The following is a 20,924-nucleotide window of genomic DNA, read 5'->3' as shown; positions in this document are numbered from 1 at the left end:
CAGTTTAAACGATAACCTTAGCCTACCTGTAGAAAAGGGTTTGACTTAATTTCATTGACATATTTTGACCAAGACCCAAGCTCTCCTCGACTTTTCCTCCATCAGTCTCCTCTTCTTTTCATTTCTCTTCTCCCTGCCGTCCTCCTCCACCGGCCAGTGTTTCGTGCAGGGTGTCAGGCTTTGGTGTGGTGCTGTGCCGGGTGCGCAGAGGTGGTGCGCTCCTAGCGGCAGCGCTGTTGAAACCAACAAGCACAGAGAGAGAGAGAGAGAGAGAGAGAGAGGGAGGGAGAGAGAGGAAAGGAGGATGTCTGACTGACTTGTACTATGACTGTAATGTTACACTTCCAGCGCTTTATCCCAGGAAAGACACATGGGTCTTTTGGGAGCTGGTTCCCGTTGTAACAAAACAACTTTTGGGGAATGCTTGAGAGTTTCGGGCTGGCTTGTGTTCAGTGAATCAGCCGAGCCATGCGCTGAAGTGTGGAGACATCGGTGAAGATTTGAGAGGTGCCGGGGAGCGTCCCAAGGAGCCGAGGAGCTGCGGAGAAGCCTGTGGTTGTTTCCAACTGTGGACTTTAATTTCTTTTCTCTCTGGCTCCGTTTTCTTCAGCTTGTGTTGTTGGTCATCTTGTAGAAGAGGCAGACATTACGGATGAACTCGCGGTGCCAACAGGGATAACACGGAGAGTTTGGCTCTAAGCTTTGGTGGATATGAACACCCCGAGCAGCTCCGGGTGACATGCTGTGAAATGGATCCTTTTAGTTTTTGGACATTGAAACTGGCTTGTGTCAGTAATTAGGGTCCCTCCAAAACTCTCAGACACACGGAGTCGACTTTTTATTTTGGTCATTTTGGACATCATTTCTGCAGTGAAATCGAGGATTTGCGCGCCCGCCGCGGATGTTTAATATGCTAGTATGGGTCCGCTAGCGTTCATCCTTGTTGGTGGATTACTGTATATTCAAGTTGATGGTAAGTTGACAAACACAAGTTGTTGCGTAAAAGTTTCTTTTATGAATTATTTATGTTCAGTTGTGATTTACAAAGACATAACAAGAAGCTGTCTCTGCCACTCCGTTCAGCATTTCTGACAGGTTTGATCCATAAGAAATATTTTACAATTCTGTCGTTTGAATCTGGGTTGCTGGGAAAATGCCATATTTTTACAGCAGGAAGTTTTGATTATATGAGAACTGATATTTCGGGGAATGTATGCTACAGTTTTAACTGGGGGAACCCCTAAAGTAACTCTAGAAGTTGTGATTTACATTTTTGTTATTTTTAATTAATTAATCTTTCAGTATTTAATACACAATCATTGTTTCCTTCAGTAAATTCAGATCAAGGCAGAGATTAGTTGATTCCCATCTCTTCATTTCCCAACTCAACAGATAGAAGAAGCAGCCTGCTGCCACTGCTTTTAAACATTAGTGAATGGTTTACATATATTATGATTTAAAGTAGCAGATAAACAGGTTTGCTATTTGTATCTCTCCATCTGAAGCTCTCAGTGTAATATCTCTTATATGAATGATTCTGTGGATCTGTAACAGTGGCCACGGATTGTGTCCATCTCAATCTAATGCATAGGTGAAGGGAGTATGTTGATAAAGAGTTTTGTAACTAATGAATTTGTGTGTGTATTTGGATGGTATCGATGAGAGACAAAGTGCTCTATGACCAGACCTGTGGAGGTTCAGTATGTTGCAGGTGTTTGATGTAGTGAACGCCCTTGCCTCTGCTCTGTAGTGGATGGTATTTCTGTGGTCATTTTGCTTCAGGATTTCATTGCTGCAATTGTGCACTGTAAAGCGGCTTAAATCCTAGCTTTGCCAGTGCTCAGGTTTATTATGCCCATTTGTTTGATTAAACTTTAATAATAATGCAAATGAGATGGATACTATTAAATTCCTGCTGCCAAAAGCCTCAGCCCTTTTTGTCCAATCTGCTGCTGAGTGCTAAGTCAGCACTTAAAAAAAACAAAAAAATAATAATTTTTACAAGGCTTCATGGGATTCACTGGCCTACAAGAAAACTGGTTTAATGAAGGAATTAAAACAGCTTGAACTGCAAAGTAAATGTGATGACTCGCATCAATCATCCAAATAGGAGGGCTTAGGTGACAGAAACGGTGATTGGGATTGGTCCAACCTTTGGCTGATGGAATGAATGGATGCATTAAAGTTGTATTACTTTTCAATGAACAAACCTGAATCCTGATTAGATGTTTTGTTCCTTTGAATTGGGCACACCTTCCTATTCGTGATTTTCACAAACACGCACATGCACAGATAAAGGGAGACTCATGATCAAATCATGTAAAAAATAATACACCTGACCAGTCACCAAAAGGGACATTATATCAGAACTATGGTGCAAGTGATGATTCATGCATGTGTTTGCTTTGTATTGTTTGCACAGCAGTATGTGAAGCCAGGGTTTTGTTGTCACTGAATGCAAGAGCCTGCAAGTCTCCATTTTTCTTTGCTTTCACCTGTCAACTCCTGCTTTTGTTCTTCACAGCTGCGAGTTTTGGTTGTGCAGCAGTTTGATGTTAGCAAATCAAGCCTCCATTCGGCTGGGATTTGAATATTTTTCTTCTCCTCTCTTGTACCTTTTTTCTCTTGTGTCTTTCATTCTGCTCAGCCAAACCCACTGGTTGCTAAGCAGTGGCGGATGGCATTGCTAGCAGTCCACTGGGAGAGGGTGTACCTCTCCCAGGGAGCAGTGGATCTTCCCAATCATTTGCCTGTCACCCTCCTCCCCCTCTGCTCTCTCTCGCTCTTCAACTCCATCCCTGCAAAACTCACCCATCACCCAGCTCTTTTCAGAGGTAATCTGAGGGTCCTTGGATAGGGAGGAGCCTCCTCTAAGAGTCCACTTAGGCAGACAAAAAGGTCTGGAGTTGTATTCTCTGGGCAGCACAGCCAACAAAGCCAAGCCTTGTGAATGGCGTCAGTCACTGTTTAGTGTTCTGTGATTAATACTGCTGGTGTGTAGGAGAGGAGAGAAAAGGTGAGATGCAAAGAGAGGAAAGAGAAAAAGCAGAGAAACTGAGTTTGTGTGATGGGTGTGACGTTTTTAGGCCAGCAAAATAAATCCTGGACATGAATTTTCATGGTTACAACACTTTTAAAAATAATCAGACTGATTGCAGTAAAAGACATTTCCAGGAAACACAAGCCAGCAGCTGCCTAGTTATCTCTTTAAACTCCACTATGATGCATCTGAAGCAGGATTAGAACATACTTTGCATAGTGGACATGCACTCCTGACCCCGTGCTATTCTGAGGTCTCCTGAATACTTGTGTCTGATCTAGGAGCTGGTGACATCACATCAATCCTGAGAGACACACCAAGAGGTGCTGAAATATACTCCAACTTCCCTCTGCTTTGGAGACGACCACTTGAGGCGTTTGGTGGTGTAGACTTTGCAGCTATCTGTTCTTTCTCCAGCAGGGTTGTGGTTACAGTAACGCTGAGTCAAGAGAAACTTAAACCCAGCGAGTGGTAGTGTTTGCGTCAGTGGGAGGAGGAGGAGAGTGACAAACAAAATGAGTGTAATCAAATGTGAAAAATTGAAAGAAGAGTTGTTTAACAACACAATCTTTTAAAAGGAAATGGCTGAGATGAGGCTGCACAACTAAATCGTCCTGGAGACATGCAGCTCTGTTGATGGTCACGATTAAATGAGAGCAGTTGAAAGTACTGCCCTATAATGGAAAGTAAGCCTAGATTAAAACAGTGTAGGTGAATGATGAGGGAGGCTGAAGTCATTGTGTAAGAGTCATCGCAATGTCTCGCCCTAAATGTGATTGTTCTGCTTGAGTTGGCAGCGTTTAGGAAGCGTTATTGTAATTGCGGTTCATTTGCTGGAATGGGGGCCGCTTTAACGACGAACCTTCATCTAAGATCTACAGGAAGCTCCTCTCCACCGTCTCCCACGGTCTCATCAATGTCAAGGAAGCCGCTTTCCTCTTCTTAAAAGCGCACTACTGTTTGTTCTCTTATTAACATCAAAAATGATTGGGGAATAACGTCAAAGGTGGTGATCATAAGAGGAGGTGAATGAGCAGGGAACAAAGAAAGAGGTGAGAACTTGTACAATGAAAATCAACGTGCAGGCCTTTGAGTGCATCTGAGTAAAAAGTGTTACATGACCAGTGACAGGGGCCTGTCAACTCTTATGATGTTTTAACAGCCAAGACTGGCTACCCTGTGGATCACCTATCAGCACACTTCGCTCCACGCGTTTAGGATTGAAAAGGATAGACTTTGAGCTCTGGATACTACCTTTAAATACACAATACCTCCATGTGATCTTCAAAACCAACAGCATTCACAGCCGTTTTATATCCTGAGATCATGTTGGTTAATGCCTTTTATATTTTCATAGTGCAAGTGGGAGAGAAAATGTCAGCATCCGACGATGCACATGGCTGATTTTGCAGTAACACCAGCAGAAAGCAGGGGAGGTAATACCACTTTCCCCTGGTTTGCCTTCGCTTTATTAAGCATCAGCCAAGCATACCTCTGACATTTACAGAGCAGAAAAGGCCTGATTCCTTGATGCTTTTGCCTGGAGAAACAAAAAGAGGATGTGAGATTAAAGCTTGAAGAGATAGAAGAAGTTTAATTCTAGCAAGCAGGCGGCAGTAAAGGATAAGGCTCTTTCTTTGTGTGATTTGTATTTTCAAACTTCCCCACACCGGCCCCCTTTGCTATCGTTCTCATGCACACACTCATGCACACACTCATACACACACACACACACACACATACACACATACATACAAATATCAATTTTTGGAGTTGTCCATGAGGGTGGAATTCAAACACTGAGGGGGTTGTTGTACACCTGTGATGGCTGGATAAAGGGAATGTGTGTGTGGAGTGTGGGATGGGGGAGGAGTGTTTTGATGAACTGAGCGTGCTGACTATGATGTAAAGTAAGCGGTCAGGACCTTCACCTGTCTCACACACCTGTATGTACAGAATACACACCTGTGCTTATCCCCTCCAGGCCCCAAGACACCAATATAGTCTTCACTCTCTCTCAATGCCTCAGATTCAGACTTAGAGGCTGACAGAATGACTGACAACATAATCTCTGATGATGACGTGATAATGAATGAACCTTATTGAAAGTAACAAGTCAAACTGCCTCTGTTTATGACAGGGATCTTATTTGCAAGCTTATCCCCCAAAATATGTATTTCCTCAAGAAGATTCCAAAATGCAAACTGAAAGACAGGATTGAGTACAGCGGTGCTTTAAACTTTCTGTAAGAGACAGCATGTCTGCCTTGTCAGTGATTTATGTTGCACGCTGCTGAAAAGTTGTGTGAATTCTAGGGAAGAAGTTTCTATAACCATTGCTTTCACACAACAAACTTCAGGAAGAACCGAGGGATGTTAAGGTTGAAAGACTCAAAAAGAACGTAAAACAAAATAACTGTAGATACTCACGGTTACAAGCCTACATTCACACTGTTAACACACTGTTAACACACAGACACATTCAAATGCATACTTGCAAACGTGAAGGCAAAATGGTTGTAAGACTTTATTCAACCAGACGAACAAGTAGGAGACATTAGTCAGTGTTTCCCCTACCATTATATTGGGGGGGGCTTTTTTAAGATTTATTTTTGGGCTTTTTGTGCCTTTATTGTAGAGATAGGATAGTGGATAGACTCAGAAATCAGTGAAAGAAGTCATTTAAGGATACCTTTCCGATAGAAAAAGACAGCTGTCATTAAAAGTAACACCTGAACAGATTCAGATTCCTTCAAGTCGCCGTGTCGGCATGTCGGCTTGTCCCAACCCCCCCAACGCTGTAAACCTAGGGGAAACACTGTTAGTGTTAACAAAAAGTCTTTGTCACATAATGTATTACTTCATATCCCTGTTTATGTAATAATTCAAGTTTCATTTTGAGATGATACATTGTTTTTTTAATATCTTATTTGCTCATATAAGAAGTGTGACATATGGTTTTGATTTAATTATTTCACTTGCCTTAGATTCATGTAAAGATAACATAAAACACTAAAATCATTAGAAACAATCACACATTTATTAAAACTCACAGAATACAAAAAACTAAGGAATTTACTATTTTATCACTCAGTACATTTAAAAAAACAATCTAGTCTTTTAATACATGTATTGAAAATGATGGCAGGGACAGATGATGTTGAATTGTTGAAATCAATATATCAACATGTTTTGTCCTATCACCTTCCTTCTTGTTTTCTATTTGTTTTTAGTCCGTTTTATACCTCTTTGTTCTCCATTGTCAAGAGTTTGTTTGACAGTTGTACCTGAGCTGAGTGCCTTGAAGATGAGGTCAGGCCTGCTGATAAAAATGCATGAGCTGTCCCCGTGTGAGACGTGTGAAGATGGACAGCCCGAGCATGACACTCGAGCACACATCTGTCACACCCAGCAGCAGTCCAGCACAGCGTTAATGCCCCTCAGAACGGTGGAGCCAGTGAATAAGTGTCTGGTTCCACCATCTCCATCCCCGGCTTCGTCTGTGGATCACCCAGCCATGACAGCTCGCTGCCTTTACTTCCCCGTAACTAACCAAGGAATCTAACCTTATAGGAGTAGTAGACTTTAAACCCTGCAGCATCACCTTTTTGGGTGGAAACTATTGTAACCCGGAGGTCCTCTGTGGGGCCTGCCTGACCTCTCTTGAACAGATTGAAGTCTTTCCTGCATATCAATGGTGGAATTTCAACCTTTTAAATACTGTAAAGCAGACTTCTTTGCCTATCATCACCACTGATATGGGACACTATTCTATGAATCGCTAATACAGTATAATGCAATAATTATGCCTTGTTATATAAACTGGTAATAAGACATACATGTAGTGTTCTCTGATGGTGTATTTCTTAATAACCTTGTTGTGTAATCAGTGTCTCTATGTGCTAATATATGCTCTAATATGGTGTGAAATGCTAATTTATGTTTCATATCTGTTCAGTTGCAAAAAAAATACTGACAAGCCAAGCAGCTAATTAACAGCATTTTTTTTTATTGTAAGACATTTTTGACATGATCACATTACAACGTACATAATATTTGGTAAGTAACATGGTGAGCGTTGTATGTCAGTGCTGTGGGAAGCTGTCCTTGTTGTGTCCCTGTGGCAAAAAACACGGCACCACACTGCTTTGTAAACGGATCCACCACCATAGCCAGAAGTGAGTTGATTTACTGTATATAACGGCTCCTGGTGAGAATGGCCCTGTGGTTGAAGTCTCAGTGTGGAACACGGCACGAGCCAAGTGTCACAACCACTGCGGCGGAGAGGAAGAAAGACCTTAATCGCATCCTTGAACGTTTGAACTCTCCGGTTTCACTTCCAGGATGGTGATGATTTTTCTGGAGAGCTGCTCGCAGGCATTTGTCATTTCAGAGCTCGGCAACATGCAGCCAGTGTTAGAATTATGAAATGTAGTGGGTGTATATGTGTGTGAATGTGTTTGTGAGCACCATTAATAACCATCACAGCCCATTGTTTTTTTGTGTTAGCATAGATTTATGGGCCTCAGTAAATTGAACAAGTCCTTCATCCACTTACTGCTAGCACCCTTGACCCTGTCGGCCCTAAGCCAGACCAGATGAAGTGTCCCACGGAATAGAAATTTAATAAATCTCAACTTGACTTTGTAAGTGCTACCTTAAGAAACACAAACAGTGCACTATAGGCGCCGTTTGATTTCCTGGCTCAGTTCGCTGGGTCCGTCACTTGAACTGGTGTGGATGCCGTTGAGTTATTCATTCCTCATGTTCACATGTGGGGCTACAGCTGAGTGGAGTGGCTGGAGGTGATGACTGCTCTCATTGACATGCAGGGACACTGTAGAGCGCTCACTCCAGGTCAGCACCCAGAACACAACTCCAATTATCCACTCATCTTTCAAAACAGTATATCATGGATACCTTAAGGCCTTTTCCCCCCGCCCTCCCCTCCTCTCCACCTTCATGTCTAAAGCAGTAAAGCATTTATTTATTTTGCCCTATTCAATCTGCTAAGGCAGCGCAGTAATGTAGGTAAAGAGATTACAATGCTTGAGGGAGAATCAATTGAAACCATTCAATTCATTGCACTTCCCTCAGTAGGAACTGTTTAGAGAGGCCCACACTTGGAAGGAGAAGATGGTTGATGTGAATTTTGTGCATTCTATATTGAACACTATACATACACAGATATGTATCTGCAAAATAGCAACAACATACAGAAATCACTACTGCTTGCAAATAAAATTTTAAAGCACCATTACAGTAATTAAAATAGCCAGAGAAACTTGCTTTCTCCTGATAAACAATGCCTGATTAAGGCAAGCGGACATGTTCCTAAGTCAAGGGCTAATGCAGTTTACAGGGAAGAGGAAGATTATTTTTCCTCGCCTAACATCTCCAGAACAACTCTCAAAGGCTAATTTATGTGTTACCTGTCAATTAATTTTCAGTGGCAAAGAGGTGTTATCAAAAAATGCAGACCAAATTGACTCTAGATTTATAACCAATCAGATAAACTGATTGTATGCGAGGTGTAGGATCCTAGGCTAGTTAGTTAGTATCAACATGTCATTCATATGGTAAAGTTAACTACATTTTGGTTTGTAGAACATTAGACTTCAGTAGCAGCCATCTTGGTTGTTCACTAAATTCCTCATTGCTGCTCCTCAGTACAGTCATTGTATTGATCAGGGCCAGGTCAGCTGGAAATGTGTCTTAGCTGGAGGTCGACCAGATGCATCTGCCAAAGCAAATAAAATATGAGCTTGTGGATTTGTCTGGTTCCCAGGCTACTTTTTTACTTCATGTACTTGGAATCAATTCTTTGATTTTCCCCAAACAAGTACATCTTCAACATCAAAGCAACTTTCATGCAAAGTGGAGGCAAGAAAAATTCACTGAGCAAAGGCTGTTCAGAAGGATCTATGGGAAAAAAAAGGCAGGGGTAAAGGAGGTGGGGTTGCACAGCGAGCTACATGCTTGAGTGGCCTTGGCATTGGAAATCATTTAATCTGCATCACACAGTTTAGTGTCCCTACCAGTGGGTTGACAGTTGCGCAGAGCTGGTGTTGTACTCCGCACACAAATCAGAGAGAAGAGAGAGCAAGCAGCATCCTTATAAACACATGCAGTTCACCATAAAGGCTTATTTTTTCACCTTTCTAGTCCATTGTTTCAACTGAGCAGTCTCAGCTATTCTAGGGCAGGCCATCTGCCGGAGAAAAAAAAAAGATATCACTCATTTTCTGTTCATTGTTAGTGATATCAGAATGAAGAGTGAGAAGAAGAAAAAAAACAAGGTGGTAACTGATTGAAATGCAAGCTGTGTGAATCAGCCTTTTGCAGCAAAATCAGATATTCTGTTTCCCACAGTAATCTATTTATATATTCTAACTGCATGGGGGTGAGGGGGCAAATACTCAGATGCAGAGTCAATACTACCCCACTACACCACTGCCTGAAATACACTCAGACTGCAATTCTATCTGATATTTGTTAGAGGGAAGCATGGATGCAGTGAGATGTTGAGAGCGGCTCCTAGAATTACCCCTGTGTTTGCTCTCAGAGTATAGATCTTAGGAGGATGATGAAGGGGGGCAGTATGCAGAGCAGGGAAGTGGAACAGAACCCAGCATGTTTGCCTGCAAGGCAAGCTATAGCTTGAACTCTTTCCCTATCCGGCATCCCTGGATGTTGCATCTTCTTTGTGAGTATTTTCTTGATATATTCCAGCCATTTTCTAGTGGCTAGGACTGACTCCAGTAGACACAGCAGGTTGTCTTTAGTGACACCTCTTTGAGATGAGCTGCACGTCTGGTATTGGGGGTGCTCAAGTGCTGTGACGACACTGACAGCCCCCCGTAAAGAAGATAAATCTTGGGTGCAGAACAGGCTGCTAGCAAGTGTCAAAGCGGGCCATGGCGGAGGTGCGTCTGACCAGTAACATCATTCTATCGCCACCCCCAGTTTCCCCCTGCCGCTAGCTTAGATTTCCCTTCTGATGACATGACGGATATGACTCTGTCACCCTCACAGCGAGGGCAGGATGTAATAGGACAGGGAGCAAGTGAAGGAGACAGAGAGATATTGGGAGGGAGAGGCTGAGATATACAGAGAGAAAGAGATGGAGTGGGAGGTTGGAAAGAAGAGGGAGAATATATTTCAGGATGGACAACATGGATCCAATGCATAATTCATTCCCTATGAAATTTCTTTGAGGTTTTTTTTATTTATTTACTTTTTTTTTGGGTGCAATTCTATATTCAATCAGCTTGCTGGGTCTCAACACTTTCTGTCTGCACCATCTCAGTATCCATATTACACTTTTACTGCATCTTGTCTGGGACCTTGGTTTTCATGTTTGATGTTTTATGGAGCCTCAATGACTGGAACTTTTTGCCTTGGTCTGAGGTTGCTGTTGGTTACCTATGATCAGTGCACATGTCTGCTGGCAGAATAACTAATATCTCTTTGGGGAGCCCTTCCTTTTATGCTCTGGCTGAGACTGGTGTGGGTATTGATTTGGTTGGTGGGCTCGAATTTCTCCTGGGAGCTAATAAAAATAATTACAAAAAGATCATCAAAGGCCTGACCTTCTGTTGCACACATGAATAAATATGTGACAAAGATAATAGAAAAGCCCCCTTCTATGTGTGTGGTCAGTGGTTACAGGAGGGAAAAAGAAGCTTTTATAATGGCCTCTAGTGTTTTTTGTCTGGATTAGGGGAAAAAAAGGAACCTTTAGTTTGCTAATTCACTTCTCTCTCTGTGGATATGTGTTATGTAAATGTGTGATATGTTATCCTTAAAATTGAAAAAAATAATGCGGATGGACAAAGCATACTGTAAAATTCCACTTTTCTTGGAAAGCGACAAAATTGCATGCAATTTCATTGACGCTGACATAAGTCGAGTAAAGGAAAAGGCAGAAAAGAATCAGCTTCTGGTTCAGTAATCTCTCTCTGCATCCATCCTCTGTCTGTGTGCTTGTTTGTTTGTTCTCTGGTTCCTGCTTTCCTCCAGGAGAGGATGACTGCACAGCGGTGGTGAAAAGTAATGGTGGTGTTATTGCAGACAGGGGAAAAGACAGCATTTTGATTGGAGCGTGTGCCCTGAGACCCAGTGAAGTGCACTCGCCCCAGCTCAGAGAGCACTTGATTGCACAGCACCAATGATCGCATTAAAAGGGCAACAGAAAGCCCATTTACCGTAAAGAGACTGAGAAAGGGGGCCCAATTGGAAGCTGAAAATTGACTTTCTCTTCTTTTAGGAGCTTTGTCTTGTGGCTGGGCAGTGGGAATTTACATAAGCTCTTTTATTTCATCTTCTTGGACAGCATCTTGAGGACATGAGAGCCACAAGAGGGCATAATAAATTAAAGGGACAAACATAATGTGTTTGTCTTTGACTTTAAAGTGAAACTTCTAAACAATAGGGAAGGTTTACAGGATGATCTTCTGTTGAGATTTTTGTTATAAATCAAATTCCACGGCATATGGATGTGCTTTTAACCTTCTTTACCTCTACACCTGACTACCTCCACTCAGGAAGGACACTGACCAGTCACGTCCGGCCCTCCGTGTACCCGGCTCAGCTTTATTTGGCAGTGAAAGGACAATTGTAGAGGCATCTGCTGTGCTCATTTCCACCAGAAAGTGGAGAGCAGATGGAGACTCAAGGTTTAAGTGATTAGAAGGCAGTAGATTGGAATACAAATTGGATTTAAAGAAATTAGACTGATATAAATCGAAGAGTCGCAGCAGTTTAGTGCTGTGCATGCGCACTGGCCATAGTGGAAAAGCCACCGCAGGGTCTGTGGATTATGAGGGAAGCAGATGCTCCAATGAGATAAGAATAAATGTGTGTTTGACACTTCATTTGAGGGAGAGGGGGGTCTCCATGTCCTTCCTTTATCTTGCCCTCCATTTATCAATGTCATGGTGTTAATTACTGCTTCATTTATTTAGTCACTTACTGCCAGGATACAAACTTTCCCCTCTGTGCTGATAGGAAAACAGGCTTTACTGGTACCTATACCACTGGTGAAGAAAGCACCAGTGGTAATTTTACTTAATTTATGTGAAAGCTTGTAAGCTTGTCCTTAAAAGGTGGACTATGCAGTTTTAGAGTACAGAGCAACTTCAGCGAAATACACAAGGTATGAGGCTGGTTATCAAATGGGGGGGGGGGGGGGGGGGGGGGGGGGGGGGGGGTACTATGGGAACCCGAGGGGAGCTGCTAAGCAAGTTGAAGAGCTAAAACTCGATTTTCATTTTTGAATTTATTTTTTTTATTTTTGAACAACTGATTGATTAATACTAATTGATTAGATTTATTTCATAACAGCAATACAATAAGATGACACACTTCAGGAGCAGGGTATCAAGACCCCCTTTACAATAAACCCCTATCTGTGGTCTCTCTTAGAGCAAGACACCAGGCCTGATCCCTAATCAATGACAGGGAAATGGAGGGAATTAGCCCAAATTAGGAAGAAGAGAGAACAGACTACCTCCTGTTCATGGGTCAATATTCCACAGTCTGGCTGATCCCTTTTTAAACACAAACGGGGCACTAGTACACGTTTACTCAGAGTGTCTGTGCATGTGTGTATGTGTGTATGAAACTGCACACACCAATTCACCGCACTCAGAGTCTTTGAAGTGTATTTTGTGCTGATCAGTAGCTTTCTCACTACGCCTGTCCTTCTGCACACTCTTGAGCGGAAAAGACTGGGGTACAGCGTGTCCTGGTTTCCCCTGGGAGACTCCAGAATAAGGGAGTAGTGGAACATGTGCAAATCCAGGCAAACAAAGAACTGGAACCTCCACTGTTTAGCCTCAGTGCCATTTAAAAATTACCCCTTACTTAATCACAAAGACCTCTGTGGTACACTGCTCTTCTGTGCAGCAGGCTTGTCCTATTACCCAACTGCACCGCCCCGGGGAAGGGCACAGTCATCAACTCAGCTCAATCACACGCACACCTGCAACAACTAATTTTAAGACAAAGAGCCGGGCACTCTTCTTAATGCAACACTGGCTGGTTAACATTTGGTTGCTGACTGCATCAGAGTTATTGATCACTTACTTTGTCTTAATTTGTTTGATGCAAACTCTTTGATCTAGTGCATGGTTCCCAGGGCCTCTGTGGTGTAAATATGTGTGTGTGTGGCCTATACCATCTTATCTCTGTGGTTAAGACCCGGTCACAGAAATACAGAGCACTCTGACTTGTGGAGCTTTATCTTTGCTGCCAGACTCCCAGCGCTCACCCACTGCACGCCCTAATAAAATGGAGTGGGCCGAGGTTTTCAGCCACAGGGGATTAGCATTTGACATTAGTCTGGACTCCACCATTCATATTCACATCACATCTACACTTCCACAGCAGTGGACTCAGCAGTTTTACTGGTTTGTATCCCTCCGAAAGCCAAATATATGATTTGGGTGTGTATAGTTCAACTGTAGGCTTACTGCAGTCCTCTATTTACTTTTCACCCATAAGTCCAATTACCCACAAGCCCTTGCATATAGGGTTGAGAAGAGCAGCTGGCTGTTCTTTGACCAGTCTGCAATGGGGATTAAAGGTTCTGATATACATTTAACTTATTTCTTATGTAACATTAGCTTTTGGTAACCTTTGCCTTCGCTCACCCGTTTTGAACTACTTTTCCGTGTGTTGATGGAAGAGTATTTTATCAAATTTTCCATGTTCCTCTATATTTCATTTTATCTCTTCTTTCTCCTTCAGGATCCCGTCTACGCCAGGAGGACTCCCCACCCCGGATTGTGGAGCACCCCTCTGACCTGATTGTCTCCAAAGGGGAACCCGCCACCCTCAACTGTAAAGCAGAGGGGCGGCCGACCCCGACAGTGGAGTGGTACAAGGACGGAGAGCGGGTGGAAACGGACAAGGATGACCCACGTTCTCACCGCATGCTGCTGCCCAGTGGTTCGCTCTTCTTTCTACGCATTGTTCATGGACGACGGAGCAAACCAGACGAGGGAGCCTACGTCTGCGTGGCACGGAACTACCTGGGAGAAGCTGTGAGCCGTAATGCATCTTTGGAAGTAGCATGTAAGTCAGGACTTGTTTCCTCTCCTTTGGATTTCTCCTCTTTGCTGTGTTGCTGAATTGATTTTGTTTATTAAATGTAATAGCTCATAATGAAAGGACTAGATTTTCAATACGTTGAGAACGTGTAGGGAATTAGTTCCTATAAAAAAACGACTTCAAAATTATATTTTGTATATAATGGAAAATTGCCGAGTCTATGGGGTATAACAGCAAACAAATCATTGCTTAATATGAGAACTGTATTTACACAATTTTTTTCTTATTGCTTTCACTGTTTTCTTTTTACAACCAGTACATAATTTCCTTTAGGGTTAGCTTGTGAACTACATCTATCAAAAAGGAGCTCAAACTATACAAGATACCCATGGGATGCCACACATGGGTCCCTCACAGGTTGGTGGGTGGGGGGTTGATCTTCTGGCCCAGATCAAAGTCCTGATGGACATTTGACACGGGCTGCCTGGACTGTGGTGATGAACACTGGCAGGCAGAACCTGAGCTGTGGATCAGATTACCTTTGAAGATGAGTTTCCCCCCAGCAGGTTCAGACTGAGCCTCCTGTGGAGTCGCTCCCATGCACCTCAACCGGCCATGGAGGTGGAGTAGATAGTCTCCCAGAAGTCCTTGTGTTTTTTAAATGGGTGCTACTCTTAGTAACATATATGGAGTATGTTCATGAGATGTGGATATGAGGTGTTTAGAAGTAGTATTCTTTAAAGCTTCTTTTAATTTATCTTATTTCAGAGACTTTAAAATCCATATCATATGTGACATGAACATAAGTGATGTGCTAAGTCCTAAAACTCCTTTAAGACAAGGGAAGCAAATATGTTCTAATTGAATTTTTTGAACAGAAAAAAAAGAATAGAAAGTACTTGTCTACTTTTTAATGCAAAGGCAGAAATGTGTCTTTGAAGCACATTATGGCATTTGAAGCACAAACTGGCACATTACAACATACACATCATGAAAACATAATACAAATGAAAACAGAAAAAATAATTTACGTAATTTACTACTAAATGTCCTGAAACTGTATATTGAAGTTCACCACAATTTCCAGTGGTAGTAGGATGGCTAGTTGGTTTGTGATCCTGGGAAATTGACTTTTTGTGTTTGAGAGAAGGGGGTTGGTCTCCGCCTCTGATCCGGTCCCCTGCCTTCCCGAGGGCCTTCCAGCTGCCCCCAGGTGCTAACTGCGTGACAGCAGCTTGATCTATCGATTGCTGTAAGAGGGCTCTCCCCGTCTGAATGAAAATTCATGAAAAATTGATGAAGCCTCAAGATTATTTTATTTTTCCCTCCTCATACTGTTACTTAGCCTTTATTTTCAGTACTTTTGAGCATGTAATATGGGTTGAGCAGAGGAGGGGGGTTGAGTTAAAGTCATTGACTGCTTGAATGGCTTAAAGGTGAGGGATGAGGGATAAGAGGTCAGGAGGGCTCGAGACGAGGGGATAAGAAAGAGCTGGAAAGGTGAAGAAAAAAGAGCACAGTGTTATTAGTGATACTAGGTTTGAAAGAGTGAGAGAGGTTCAGGTCAAAGCCTCAGGCCACACTCTCTGTAAACAAGGATACAGAACTGCATCTTGTACCAAGCTCTATCTAACTACAGGGTCTATCTTTGGACAAAAAGCACACCATGATCTTTAGGCAAAATTACACAGGCCAAATGAAAGTACAAAATCCATGCAATGCATAAAAAAAACACACCTTGTATATACCCTGTTACCTTGATTTCATTCACGGGTCACTTCGTATTGAGCTGGAGGTATAAACAAGCGTGCAGCATCTTGGCATTTTATGAGCCTTTATAGTTTGCTGTTCATCTTCTACTTGTGTTCTGCACTGATGCACCCAACCAGGTCCATATTTTTGGAACAGACAAAAAAGCTGCTGCCTGGAGTACCACTGCTGCTTTGACTGACCTGACCTGACCCGACCTGAGACACTTGCAGTTTGAAAATGACAGCAGTGTTGTTCTGACCGGTATGACGTGTGGCAGTAGAAATGGTTATGACTTTGGGTCGAGTGCAGTCCAACAGGGCCACTTGCTTAATCATCAAGTGACAGATCATTGAAGGTTTTGAGGGGATGAGGAGAAATAACTAATATGCAGGTAAGATATTACATTAAGGCATTGATGACTTGTTGCAACTTTAATGACTAGTAATCTGAGAGATATTGAGTTGGAAGTCCCCGAGCGGTTTGCACCACTGTAGCTCCAATGCTCTTAAATTTACAGTATGAATTAGTCTACTAAATTCTAATGCAAGGTGAATATAAATTACATTTAAGTATGCTTAACAGACAAAAAATATGCCCGTCTTGAATGTGTATTCTTTTTGTTTTCCTGAGCTTAGACTATCATAGATCCCAAAGTAGAGAAAGGGCCATGCCCAGCTTGTTTCAGGCCCCTGGCATTTTTGGCTTTCTCTTTCAGCCAGGTCTTCAGGGGGCGCTGGGGGAGCAGAAGGGGGATGGAGCGCTTAATCCCACTGCATTGGCTTACTGCAGTGATTAGCCTTATCAGGTCCTGACATCCGTCTAGTGATTGTAAAGCCAAAGCTAATCTCACAAGAAAAAGGAGCATTTAAATCCATAACCATGTTGAACTGGGTTTTTGTTTATGATACGTCTCAGCCCCCCCTTCACCTTCCACCTCCCTCTCCCCCCTCCATTGTATTGAACACACCTTTGCCCCCTTCTGTTTACGAGTGGTTGAGCAGGAACCTGGTGAGATAATTGAATTGCAGCTCTGAAACAGATTGAACTCAGTGTCCACAGGGTGGAGTGGCTCTGCTGCATGCTGGACATCAAGCTGGGCAGCACTCAGCACTCTGTCTGTCAGAGGAGGAAAGGTGGAGCAGAGAGGAAGAGGGGGAAGGCGCCTTTCTAGAGGTGCCACTGCATTATTAATATGAGCCAGATTGGGTGGACTTGTGCGGTTACTCGGCTTAGTCTTTCAAACGTGTCTTATTTAAGTGTTGGAGGTTGAACACATGTTGTTCACAAATGGTTTGGCAAGAGCATGAGATCTTAGTCTGTATGAGATCTTAGTCCATGTTATCTTAATCTGTTGTGAATGTGCAGAGTGTGAGTATCATGCGCTTTGCGGCATTTTGGAGATTTAATTTGAGCTATTAATCACTGTCCTGTACTTCAAGAGATGGAGAAGTTGTAAAAACATGTTGCCTGGAGGGTATCTGAGCAGTTTGCGTTGTTCTCTTATTCCTCCTCCAATGTCTTCCAAAACCGACAGCAGGCCAGGTACATGGGATGGATATGCAGCTTATATGAGGGGATGTACCCCCTTTTCTCTTCTCAGAATAAACTGGGTCAATGAGCAGGTTCATAAATCATGTTGAAGCCGGTGTCAGAAATGTTAGCTGCAGCCACCACTGCTGAATAAATTGCTAGCACTGCAGATATCTGTGTATATGTAAGTCTGACAGGGCACACCTGGGGCAAAAGGATCCCAAAGAAAATGTTAATGAGCACTATCTTTTCAGGTGGATGGATAGCACAGGTTTGTAGTGCGCCAGATAAAGCACACGGGGCGAGCAGTTGCACTTTTAATTGAGTGTCACTCTGGTCCTTTGATGTGTACGTGGTTATATGTGTAATAAATATGTGTTGTCTCAGGGGAAACAAAGTGTAAAGGAATGAAGACACGGGATCTTGAGGTTTACATCTGTATCCTTTGCTGTTGTGTTCACTTAGTTTGTAACCTTTAAAAATGCAAATGACAGAAATGAAACAGATGTCTGGGGTTGGTTCTAAATGCCGCTTGGAATGGGATTGGATGACTTTTTACAAAAGGTCCTTTGATATCATCTAATGTACCACTTCTGCAATTAAGTGAATCGTTAGGTAGCATTTGGTGCTCGTACAACAAGGTAATTAGCAGGAAAATAGAGTTGGGAGAGGTGTGAGTGGAGAAGAGAGGAGGAGGGCACCAAGCTGTTCCTGTTGTGTCCAGCATGAGGGGAAGCTAATAAAGGGACAGGCCAGGAGGAGCAGGCCAGGTGGGGAGTCAGGCTGAGCTGCACTGCCCAGGCTTTCACAAGCTCATCTGGACTCATTATTCCGTTTCAGCAGTGAGAGAATGGAGTGATAGTGCACACAAACAACAGATACGCTCTCTCACACGCAGAACATGTGCACACAAACACCTGCCCACACGCTTGTATAAACCCCAGTAGGCTGAGGTTTAATCTGAGCCGAAGTCCTTGAGAAATAATGAAGGGTAATGAAGGAAGCAGCAATGACGCAACATTACGGCACATTAATGATGCACGCCACATTTAGGAAGTACAACACTCAAAATGTGAGCTCAGTTTCATTTGTATTCAGAGGTTTTACTCCTGAGTACCCTGAGCGTGTCTATTTGGTATTGCTTGTTTATTTGGTGGGATGTGTCCAACACAGTGTTGAGCTTCTTACACGGTGGATCTGTTTTGGCACATTTTGTAGAGTAGAAAAGATACTTTAAAGAAATCATGTTTCGGGACAGCATAGGATTTTCCTACACAATTTGGCATACACTATAAATCAAGTAGCAGCAACTTTTCATTTTGAAATCAGGTAAAAGTAATCAGAATGACTGCTGTGGTTGTTTAACTACCATATTCATATTTCTGTCTAAAAGTGACCAAAATTAGCAGTGAATGAAAAAAGTGAAATGTCTAGATGTACAAAATGTGAGTCTGTTTTCCTGCGATAAGAGAGATGGTAAGAGAAGGAAAGGTGTGGGTAATATCTTCCCCTGATAAACTGAGAGTCCCTGATTAAATTTGTCAGCTCTGGTCCGCACTGCTGGAGTTTGCCAACCCCTGTAACGTGCTGTTGTTATCTATTGGGATTTACTCACACAATGTCCACACACACTGTTAAAAAAAAAAACATCAACTTGCACACACAGAGTTCTCGCCAGCCATATACAGCAACATGCAGATTGCCCTCTCATTTATCAGCCACAGATGGCCACGGTAAATGAGGAGTCTCTTCCTCAACCCAGATCCTCTGCAGTGCATGGAAATGGGCTGGCTTGCAGGAATGGACCAGAAATTTGGAAAACTCTCACAGGGAGATAAATCATCGAAATATGCTGCAGTCACTAACAGCACTCTGACCTTTCCTTGTCACACACACAAACTAGCACATTCACACACACACACACACACATGATATGTCCTGAGACTGCAGTTTTACTATCCTCAGCGGGCCCTGTGTCCCTGCTCTGACCTCCCCAGCTCCACAACGGGAAATAGACTGTCTGCATTACCTTCTTACCCTCAGAGGAAGCAAGTTTAGTTGTTGCTGAAGATGGGAAATATAGCACTCCCAGACTTAGGCACCTTCTGCCTTAATAATGACAGCAATGAAGGAGTAGCACATCGAGAGCTGAGGGCAAAGCTGGAAAGCATGGTGAGAAGTTGCAGAACGTAATGAGATCAAAGTTTGACATGACCCTTGACCATCTTCCCAGCCCTATATCTCTCTCTTTTTCTTCCTTTTTGTCTCACTCTCCACTTCTCTACTTTCACCATTGTGTCACCTTCGAGTGTATAAACTGGATTAAACAAGTGTGTGGCGCTCCGTCATGGATGCCATTGCCCGTCAGGAGAGAAGTAAGCCATCAAGCAAAGAACGCTGAGCCAGCCGCTTCTCACGCCCATTAGTGCCCGGCAAGATGAAGCACCCGTCGCACAGGGGTTTTGTTGTGTTTCTTTTATACACCCTACTCTCACTTCTTCACTCTCTCTCTCCCTCTTTCTCTCTATTTTAGTGACACTGTTATTGATGGCCTCTCCACTCTGACAATGCAGGGCTATTGCTTTGTCTCCCCTGCCTGCCTGTGTTTTTGGCTCTTCTTTCCTCGTTTCTCCTCGCTCCCTCCACCCCCACGAGCCTCATCAACCATGCCTCACACTATGGGTGCTCGCTTCGCAGCGAATGATAAATAAATCTTTGCATTAAAATGTGGTCCCTAAATTGTACAAGCTTGACATCACTGTTGTAAAAAGTAAGCACCTTGAGACAAGCATGTTCTTTGTAATAAACTTACCCTGTCTTGCTGCTTCTTTTACTCTCTTCAGATAGTTTGAATTTAGACTGAGCTGTAAATTATTGAAACCTGTCTGCAGGCTGATTATTGATCAGCTTTAAAACAGACAGGCTCAGAGGCTTTTGCTTTCACGGGTGGATTGCACTTTGATTTTTTTGTTTTATATCGACTCATGGTTGCAATTTATTCAAGATCTGTGTAGCTAGCAGTTTTTAGTTAAAACATTTATTTTGATTATTAAAAATATCTTCCAATACATATTTATGTTCACTACTTTATCAGTCTATTAATCAGTTCATCAGGCTTCGGTTAGATAACCTAACACACGGGGATTTCAACTCTTAGTCCATTATAAATTATTGCACAGGTGGGATGCTTACCAGCATTTAGATGAATATGTCTGATACCACTCTATTTGCTGTCAAGTGGGCGAACAGGACAAGCGAGTGATAATAATATTAATCGAAAAGTGTGACCCTGAGTGAAATCCCTATAGACCTCTGTGTACGGAGGGTGGCTTGCCATTGAGTCCAGCCGGGATTGGATCCTCTGACCCCTGGAGAACCCTTTGCCCTCTCCTATCCACCCCAGATCTCTGTCAAACCATAATTCCTTAACCCAAAGCTCCCCTCAATGAATGCGTCTCTGTTGTGACTGACCTCCCCCACCCACCTTCCTCTCTCTGTCTCCCTCTCTCTCTGAGACCCTCCGAGACTGCCAGAGATGGTAATCCATC

At 42.9% G+C, this 20,924-nt stretch overlaps 1 protein-coding gene across 3 annotated transcripts in view; it reads left to right on the top strand.

Annotated features, from left to right (window-relative positions):
* robo2 (roundabout, axon guidance receptor, homolog 2 (Drosophila)) overlaps positions 1 to 20,924 on the top strand; it is a 289,279-nt gene that overhangs the window by 135,643 nt on the left and 132,712 nt on the right. For 2 of the 3 annotated variants that reach the window (XM_061046940.1, XM_061046941.1), the window contains one exon: positions 13,792 to 14,118. In XM_061046940.1, coding sequence (XP_060902923.1) covers positions 13,792 to 14,118 — 327 coding nt within the window. Of the gene's footprint in view, positions 1 to 275; positions 974 to 13,791; positions 14,119 to 20,924 lie in introns of those variants that run through there. The other variant, XM_061046942.1, reaches the window with a different exon arrangement.

Source organism: Labrus mixtus, chromosome 9, assembly GCF_963584025.1.
Source record: "Labrus mixtus chromosome 9, fLabMix1.1, whole genome shotgun sequence".
Lineage (NCBI taxonomy): Eukaryota > Metazoa > Chordata > Actinopteri > Labriformes > Labridae > Labrus > Labrus mixtus.
Note: the sequence above shows the minus strand (reverse complement) of the source record. Positions and strands in the feature narration are given on the sequence as shown.